The sequence below is a fragment of the Penaeus japonicus genome, unplaced genomic scaffold, assembly GCF_977035675.1.
Source record: "Penaeus japonicus unplaced genomic scaffold, GWHDUDI00000001_assembly GWHDUDI00000022, whole genome shotgun sequence".
Taxonomy (NCBI): Eukaryota; Metazoa; Arthropoda; class Malacostraca; order Decapoda; family Penaeidae; genus Penaeus; species Penaeus japonicus.
The window spans coordinates 28518485-28528023 of NW_028234424.1; the positions used below are offsets into that span (position 1 = coordinate 28518485).

A 9539-nucleotide genomic window follows, 5' to 3' on the forward strand; every position below is an offset into this window, starting at 1 on the left:
TATATATATATATATAGAGAGAGATATAGAAAGATATATATATGAGATAATATATATTGTATATATATATATATATATATATATAGAGAGAGAGAGAGAGAGAGAGAGAGAGAGAGAGAGAGAGAGAGAGAGAGAGAGAGAATTATATAATACGTTTATATTTGATATCATATATGAACACGTTAAATAATCCTCATATTAATCATTCAATATCTAAGTACCCTCTACCTCCGACCCTATGATTTTGGCACCGCTAATCATTGTACATTTGTTATGTATCGGCCAGTACTCTACGACCTCATTCCAGTTCTGCACGTTGAAGATGATTCCATCAGAATGCCTTGGCAAACCAGCTTGTCAACCCTGATGTTCTGACACTGTCATCTTGAGGACCAGTGAGCCTTCGCAAGTGCGTGGGTTTCATTGCACATTCAGGATGGGTTATCACACGGGGTGTTGAATTTTCACAATTACGGTGAAAAAGAGGTATACTTTTTCTCACATTCCTTGTTTTCGCACTTTTTGCCCATGAATGGCCAGTATTTTGATGCTATATACCTTTTCAAGTCGAGGATGACTTGTTTTGTAAGTGGCCGAACGATATGAGGATTGTATAGCGTGTTTATATATGATATCAACTACATCAATACATCAATATACAAAGAATATATGAATATCTTATTCTAGTCAGCGAGGCCACCCTGGTGTCTCTCTTAAGCCGGGTCAGGTCGGGTCAACTTTGATAGACAGGTAATTCACACAATTATGTTGACCCTCAAAATAGCTGAACACTTTTCACTGCCATGCCTTACATTCCAGAATACCTTTCCGCATAACCACTGCTGGGAACTGCTGATATGAAAACCCTTCCATATAACGGGAATGTCTGGCAGGGGGAGGGGGAAAAGGAGAGGAGGGGGAAGGGGAAGGGGAAGGGGAAGGGGAAGGGGAAGGGGAAGGGGAAGGGGAAGGGGAAGGGGAAGGGGAAGGGGAAGGGGAAGGGGAGCGGGAGGGGGGGGGAGAGTGTGAGTGTGATTTTGAGTGTGTGTGTGTGTGTGTGTGTGTGTGTGTGTGTGTGTGTGTGTGTGTGTGTGTGTGTGTGTGTGTGTGTGTGTGTGTGTGTGTGTGTGTGTGTGTGTGTGTGTGCAGGTGTTTATCTGTGTGTATAAGTGTTACTATGATTGTATGTGTATGTATGTGTGTGTTCATGTGCACTTATATGTATGTGTTTAAGTTTACATGTAAAATTGGATTGTATTAAATCTGTTTGCATTAAGGCATCAAAAGCAAATTAATTCAAGTTATTTTCTGGGGTAAGGAATAATGAACATATCTTTTTAAAATCTTGTTTTACAAAAATAGACATATTACAAAACAGTCTCACATGGTCTCTGAAATAATACATTTCAAGTTTGAAGCAAGATAAATGAAGAAGGATCTGTTAATTTCCTTGATGTATGTGAAGTAATTAACATGTCACTGTAGAAAGCAAGTATTCCTTGCTATGTTATACTAGGTGTCTGCTGGCAAAGTATCTACTTTTCTGCTACTGCTTTATACTTAACAAGTGAAGTGCTTCTAGATTTTAACTAGAAAATTCATTTGTTCACTGGCTGAACAATAATAAACTGGACTGGACCAACTCCTACATCTGACTGTGACTGGATGATGCTACTAGGTTGAAGAAACCTGGTTTGACATGGAGTAGGCCTATCTGCAATGTACAATGTTTGTCTGAGGTTGATCAATGTTGGTTTAAAGCTGAAACATATGAGTATTATTTTCTATATGTACATTGCCAGTGAATTTGCAGAGGATGCCTAATTCATCTAGACTAGAGATTTTAGTCAGATCCTGATTTAATTTTTCCATCTTTCCTATAAAAGAATTAGCTATACTTTGACTAGTAACTGTTTCTAACCATATAAAGTTTTCCTTTAAAGACTTTAATACCATATCACACTTTATTTTAATAAATTTTTCATAACCAGATTCTCCCAAGGTAACTTCAACAAAGTGCAACTTGTCTGATGTATCAAGAGAGGCCCTACAGGAGGCTGCTTGCTTGTGAACTTCCAAACTGCTGAATGATGCTCACAGAACCCCCAATATTCCCAGACTTACAAGAGCAAACTTACGGTTCCAAATTCACATTATACCACAAATTCCAATCATATATATTGTTTACTTTATAACTTTATGAGTTTACAATCCTAATTTCTGGCATTTTTTTTTTTTTGACAATTTAAAAAAGTATAGTGGTAGGAACTGTTCACTATGAATGCTTTTATTCTATGCTGGAAACACTACTCTACTGCAATACATCTGTTCAGGATGGCATTAATAAATATTCTTTTGGAAAAGTCATTACATTCCTTACTGAGTATAGGCAACTTATACAATAATCTAACATCTCCTCTCCTGTCTTGAAAACACTATACTGTTTGACTATGTTGTGTGCTAACATCATTTTGTATGCCAGTTTACTCATTTTGTGTTGGATCATTAAGAACATTTTCTACAAGGCCTATAAGAGTAGTTCTATCCTGTTCTTTAATACCGTCTGATATTTTACTAAGCAATCCCCGTATCTGACTCTGGATAACAGACCTTCAAAGCCTGTTTGCAAGATACAAAAGCACCAACAATAATATATATAGTTCAAAATGCTTTTGCCCTGACCAGCTTTTATTTTTTTTAAACAACTGTATAATCACATGTTACATTGTCCATGATAATCATACTTGAAGGTAACACTCTAAAAACTGTGGCACAAGTCACATGTTTTATTCCCATTGTCATCTCCACAACTGATGGCAGGATTAAGTTGTAAGCCTCGCTTCATATGAATTACGTCCACATTTTTCACTATAAGATATTCTTTCCTATCAAGCTTTATTTTTTTGCATTCTTTCAGTAATAGCATCATACAGAGATGCTTTGTCACTACATTTTGGTTTAGTTCTTAGTGATTTTTGTCTTTTTTCTTTTCTCCATGACTCCTACATGAATCTAACTGTTCTTAACTTCAGATTTTGTGAATCACCAATGACTCAGTAGCCAAGTCTATTAGTCAAAGCCTAGTTTAATGATAATTAAAGGCACTTTCTGGAGGTGTCCCTCACAGAAATAATGAATAAAAGTTATAATCACTTCTAGCTGACAGGGGTATTTTTTTAAGAGAAACCTGGTATGGTACCTATCTTCTTAATATTCTCCTCATACAGTTTGATGTAAATGTGAACTTTGCAATTATACTTTCCTTTGTTTTTTCTCTTTTAGCTTCCAATAAGCCATTACAGGCAAACATAACTTTACATGAACTGTTGGGTCAGCCCACCCCATATCTGTATTTCCAATTTGCGCATGTTCACTTGCTAAATTCTTTCAGCCAGCATCTCATGTCTTCCATTGCTGTTATTGTAGTATCAGTTTTGAAGTTGAAACCAGGAATGTTATTATCTGACTTAAAATTGCATGTTATCCCTCTGTGGTTAAAGATAGAAGGTAGCATATCTTCTATCAGGTCCTTTGACATTCTCCTCTTTGCTTGGATGCAGTCTGTACTCTGCAATTACAATTAATTTTAAATTAATGTTTTGGTGTGACACATATAACCACAGTTACTTCCATGGCTTTGTTCTCTACATCACTCAATAGACAAATGATTTATTAAAGTGTTGTCTTCTTAGATTTATGCTTACATTTATAAAAACCAATGTTCCGTAAAGCTGGCAGAATAATATATCTTGCGTGATTTACTATAAAAACAATGATGATGTTCCAGTAACATGGCAACAGTGAATAGGATATTTTTATCATTATTAATCATTGTGGACAGTTGTCATGACATACAGGATGCAGGAACTTTGGACTTAAGACAGGTGTTATGACGTACATGACATTCAGGCATTTTAGATCACTGTACTATTTTATTGAGCTATGAATAAGGAGTGAGTGTTGATGACAATAATTACTATAATTACTGTAATATTTAACAAACCTAACATCCAAAAGTTAGATGGCACCACTTTCTTCTAGCACCACCAAGTGAGAGAGCCTTGGATAGCACCCATCCATGGTCTCTAGCAAGCACTATCTTTATAGAACAATGGTACACAAGTTACTGACCTCTTGCTCTAAAGTACCGCTGATGAAGGATGTACAGGCAGTATGAGAAGAGGAAGGTGACTCAAACCATGCCCAGTGTCTACAATGTGCCCCTGTGCCCATAGGAATGCCTTTCACTGTGGCATTCACAGTCATAAGCACATGTTTCCTTTGTCTTCCCTACCTCTTCATGTTGTCTTCATTGTAAATAGTTATATGTTTTATATTCATTCATAACAGTACACAAATACAAAAAAATAAAGTTGCTTTTTGTCCTCCCATAAAACAGCAATACTTCTATCACACTGAGTATAAAGTAAATATTGAGCTGATATGGACCCTACACTCCCTTTTTTGGCAACTGCAGCACTAACAGAGCCTGTCATATAACACCTGTAAGTCTTTCAATACAATTAAAAAACAAAAATTCAATCACAAAAATGGCCCTAGTATTACAATGAAGGACTGAAAGAAAGTGGGAAAACTGAAAGTGTGTTGCTTGACGTTGCCTCACTCTGAAAGAAAACCCATCCTGAAGACTGGGCAAGTAAATCTATCCCCCATCCGCAAGAGATTAATATTTTCAACTACCAATCCATATCTTACTTCCTCCATAATACTGAATCCATGAGTATCTATTTTTTTGCAAATTAGGAGACTTCTTGGTAGGTATTGAGGATGCAGAATGTCATTCAAAATCAACTAAAATATGGTCACATTTTTAAGATGGGAATTGGGGTTACACATTTTGTTTCACCTGTCCTGATTTATCTTTGCTCCTAAAACTTACTCTAAATCCTGTTCCTACAGTCGCAGCCCTTAAATTCTTAACTCATCAAGGACAGTGGGTATTGGGATGTATGGTAGTAGGACAATTTTTTTTTAGGCATCTTATATCAGTGGAAGTAATTATGAGTGATAAACATTCTCAATATCTATAGTGCTGTGTTGATAAATCTACATTAGGAAATGCTATTCTTTATAAAGAATTTTGATGGGAAAATCATAAAGTGAGTGAGAGATGAGTTAGTGCACGAGCATGAAATCAAGCTGTACTTATATGGGGCAATTTAGGGAACAACACATAATCTTATATTCACATAAACAATGAAGCTGAACTTCCTTATACAGACACTTTGTTTATACTCACAATGTTTCTTCTTTTCCTTCAAGACTGCCTGTATTCATTGTGGTATTTGGTTTAGTGTCAAAAGGGCCAATTTGGTTTATGCTGTTCAGTTTTGTTTCCACAGGAGATTTATTGAGTGGTGAACAGTCAGACACTACTAATGATGTAGACTCTGATGATTCATTAGTGACATCAGGAAGAGGATAAATGGTCTGACTTTCATTATCATCATCAGATCCAAACACCTCTTCTTTATAAACAAATTCTTGCTTAGTAAAAATCTGCAAAAGAAAATAATTTGTGTACATAAATTATAATCACAATAAATAATGTAATATACAATTAATTATTATGAGAAAAATGAAGAGTCATATTGCCAATATAACTATTTGTTACATATCCCTTAAATATTATACAAAAAAACTTATCAAATATATAGTTATTATACACTGTCTCTGAAAATACAGTCATTGATAATTAATAATGTACAAAATTCTTAAATTGCTGAAAAAGTGTTGCCTGGTCTGTTAATTGCAACCAACACTCTGTTTTCCTAAATGATTATGAAACCTTATTCAATTTATAAAAAATATGACATACTTTATCATTAGACTCCTCCAGAGCATGAGACATGAGAAGGTTCTACTTTGATCCACACTGACAGGTACTACTTGATGGACTACTACCCTGAAACACAAAGAAGAAATCTATGGGACGACTTGCAGATCCCCCTCCCTTCTTCCTCCTTTCCTTGCTCTTTCTCTCTCCTTCCATCACCATATTTAACTAATTTTGAATGTACTAGTCAAAAGAGATAACTGCTTATATGAATAACATGACTTATCCTGAACAATCATGTAGGATTGTTCACTTTTAACCTATGGTTAAAAGTGAAAAATAGAAATCTGCTAAAATCAGAAATAACCATCTGCCAATATTCTTTAACCCTTCTAAGACAGGCCACATATTAAGATGTTCAGCCTGGTATGGGTATCTTAAGATAATGTGTTTTCTAGACTTATAGTATGATATATGAATATATTGGCAAAGTGATTTTAATTAGCATTTGGTATTATGTGTTGGTTATGCAAATGAAGGAATAGATAGCTTGTGTAAAAAACAAAATACAATTTAAACTAAAAAGCCCTGTATCAAACTTACCTGAACTTCATCTCCTTTTAGCTTTATGGTTTGTTGTTCATCTTCATGTTCAGCTATCATGTGGTCTCTCTCAAATTCCTGAACAAGTCAAAATATGGTTATTTAGTATATAATTTGCATGATACACAATGGAAAAGAGGTTCATCAGTAACATAGCTACTTTTACACAAAAAATGACAGTTCTTTCTTGAGATGAGTATCGATAATATGATCTGTGAAGCTAAGAAAGTAATATAATATGATAAAAAATGTGATCAGAATATAGAACTTCATCATTTGACAATGTGTATATACTCTCCATATAAAATGACTAAATTGGATATATGAAAAGAAAACTATTAAAAAGAAGAAAAAAGAAGATAACAGAATATTTATGTTTTTAACAGAGGAACTATATTTCAATGTGATTAAAAAATGTAAATATATAATTGCAACAAGAACTCTAATTGCAGACTGAATATTGCTGCTAATTATAATGAGTAAAAGGAGTATCTACACAACACTTCCAATTAACAAATATGGTATTTGTAAATCTGACGGCTAAGAGAAATATACTGTATAATCAATATCAATAATATTGTTCATTGTAAGACTATGTTAATTAGCCCTTAAAAATCAGAAACATTGAACACAGAAGGTGAGTACTACATCTTTTAATTTCAAATGTGGGGATCTGAAAAGAATATGCAAAATACTAAAGAAATATTGGGGTTAGTTGAGTCTACCCAGTGATGCCTGGAATACATGTACAGGTGCATTGTCCAGTAAGGTATGGTCTTATTCATTTTTTTAAAACTCAAGAGATCTCTTCACAAGAACTTAGGCTAATCTGACTCCATCTATTTACACACTCATTACATTTTTAAAAAAAATGTCCTCATTTTCATTACTATTATCATTCTTACCAGTATAATAATTATAATAATAATAACACCATACCGAACAGAAAAGAACCTTTTTTCCTGAAAATTCACAGCATGAGATAAGCAGGCATTTTAAATGGCTGATTGGTGACCAAGCATTTGTATAGCCATCTATACTTAAAAAATATATAATAATAAAAGTACATCATAGTAGTTAGTGTATGTTCCTGGCATCAACAGATGAATTTAATTCTTTTACTACATGAGGGATCCTTGGATTTAAGGCTATAAAGCTTTATTTAGTTAACTAAGGTTGTGTTTTATCAATAGTTACCGGAAACTTATGAAATACTTATATAAGGAAAGTATAAGAAGAAAATCTATCCTTATGTAACTAGTCAACTAAACCAGATGAAATTAATATGGTCTTACCCAGACCTTAGACATTCTAGTTTTACTTCTCTTGGACTTGGAACTGGTAGCATCAAATGTCCAAACAGTCTTTTGTGGTGATCTGGTACCATCATCGACTGGCTGTGTTGAACTGAAAGCTGAAATGAACATATACATATAATTCACACTGAACATATCTTGGATTCCTTGGTAAATTTGATTTCTCCATGCATGAGCATGTCAAAATGTCAACTGCTAAAGTAGACTTTAAAAATGACAAAAAGATGTGCAAATCCTTAAAAAATCATAAATTCATATATAAGCCAATGCATGTGGACAGCTCAGTAGATGAAAAGTGGAAAGGCAGTTGGTCTAGATGACAAAACAGTAGAGGTATGGAGATGTTTAGTAGAGATGTAAAACTTTTTAACAAATGCTAACAAAATCTTGGAAAGTGGGAGATGCCTAAGTAGTGGAGAAGTGTTTTGGTACTGCTTTTCAAAGGGTAAAGGAGATGTGCATAGCTGCAGTAACTACAGAGCATATAGTTGATCAGCCACAGCAGAAAGATATGGTAAAGAGTAGTGGAGCCTATGCTGAGAGCTGAGGTTAAGATCTATAAGCAGCAGTATGGTTTCAAGCCTGGAAAGAGCACCACAGATATAATGTTTACTTTAAGAGAGGTATAGAGAGGGTAAGAGCAATATGTGGTTATGGATTTAGAGAGTTTATAACAGGCTACCAAGAGATGAATTGTGGTATTGTAAGAGTGGCAGTGAAATATGTGAGGATGGTTAACAAAATGTATGAGGACAGTGTGACAGTATCTATGACAGAGGTGGCAGAGATTGGATTGCATGGACAGTGGGCTCTCAACTTTTTCTTGTTTGCAATGGCGATGGACAGGGTGAAAGACAAGATCAGACAGGAGACTCTATGGACTATGATGTTAACAAATGACATTCAGATCTGTAATAGGAATAGGAAGCAGGAGAAGGTCAGCAGGAGTAGGACAGAGTGTAGACACATGAATGAGTGAGAAGACAGTGGAATGTGGTTGCGAATAGTAGAGGTGGTAGTGTAGAACTTTGAATCCTTAAGATCCAGAGTTCAAAGTAATGAGGAGTGGGAAAAAGAGATGAGGAAGAGTGAGTAGAGAAGTGTCAGGAGTGACTTGTGACAAAATGGTATCTGCAAGAACGAAAGGAAAAGTTTACAAGATAGTTGTGAAACCAGGTAAGCTGCATGGCTTGGGTGCAATGACCCTGACTAAAAGACCGAAGGCAGAACTGGGCGCAACGAAATTGAGAGACTTTGGGAGAGGAGAAGGGAGGAGGAAGGCTGGAGAGAAGAGTATAATGAGGAGGTTTATGGGTATGGTGAGGGAGGACATATCGGTGGTTGGAATACGAAGAAAGCGCCGAGGACAAGGAGGAATGGGGAAGAGAGACTCGCTAGGCAACTGCTAAAGGAGCCGAAAAAACTATGTCAAAACCGAACATCCTATAGATTTTATACAGCAAGACATCCGTGTAACATCATCTGATAATATGCAATAAATATGCGTTAAAGATAAGTCTCAACTTGAGTAATTTATTTTTTTTCTAAATCACAATTTTGGTCTACCAGTAACACTACGACAATATTTTTTAGTCTGTCACGTTTACAATCTTGTTAAGAAAAATACTAAGCGTAATACTCGTATATTCAATCAATGTCTTACGCCAGCAATTTCTTAAAGACATCCACAATGGCGATCTGTGTCATCTACAACTTGTTTGTTCACAGTGGCAACGAGTATTTTACGTTTCCGCATTTATTACCTGGCAACTCTTCTGGAGTTGATGGAAATTATACTAGATACAGAAAATGTTAAGAATTAC

At 35.3% G+C, this 9539-nt stretch overlaps 2 protein-coding genes and 1 pseudogene across 3 annotated transcripts in view; 1 reads left to right on the top strand and 2 right to left on the bottom strand.

The window, feature by feature from the left end:
- Positions 1-1332: 1332 nt before the first annotated feature.
- LOC147469375 (uncharacterized) lies at positions 1333-3368 on the bottom strand (annotated as a pseudogene).
- On the bottom strand, positions 1333-9099 carry LOC122258212 (uncharacterized). Of its 2 annotated transcripts, none has more exons than XM_086549749.1 (4): positions 7696-9099; positions 6401-6478; positions 5261-5520; positions 1333-3568 (listed from the first exon to the last, which is right to left on the bottom strand). In XM_086549749.1, exons 1-4 carry the CDS (start codon positions 7849-7851, stop codon positions 3523-3525), a joined length of 540 nt encoding a protein of 179 aa, XP_086405875.1. In that variant the 5' UTR covers positions 7852-9099; the 3' UTR covers positions 1333-3522. The 2 variants fall into 2 exon arrangements, with proteins under 2 accessions (XP_086405875.1, XP_086405876.1); XM_086549750.1 differs by lacking the exon at positions 1333-3568 and adding an exon at positions 5840-5926 and having other exon boundaries at positions 5381-5520.
- The window catches only part of LOC122258211 (uncharacterized), a 14804-nt gene continuing 13435 nt past the window's right edge, over positions 8171-9539 (top strand). The window contains exons 1-2 of the mRNA XM_086549255.1: positions 8171-8230; positions 8336-8663. Of these exons, the coding sequence (XP_086405381.1) occupies positions 8171-8230; positions 8336-8663 (388 nt within the window). The remainder of the gene's footprint in view (positions 8231-8335; positions 8664-9539) is intronic.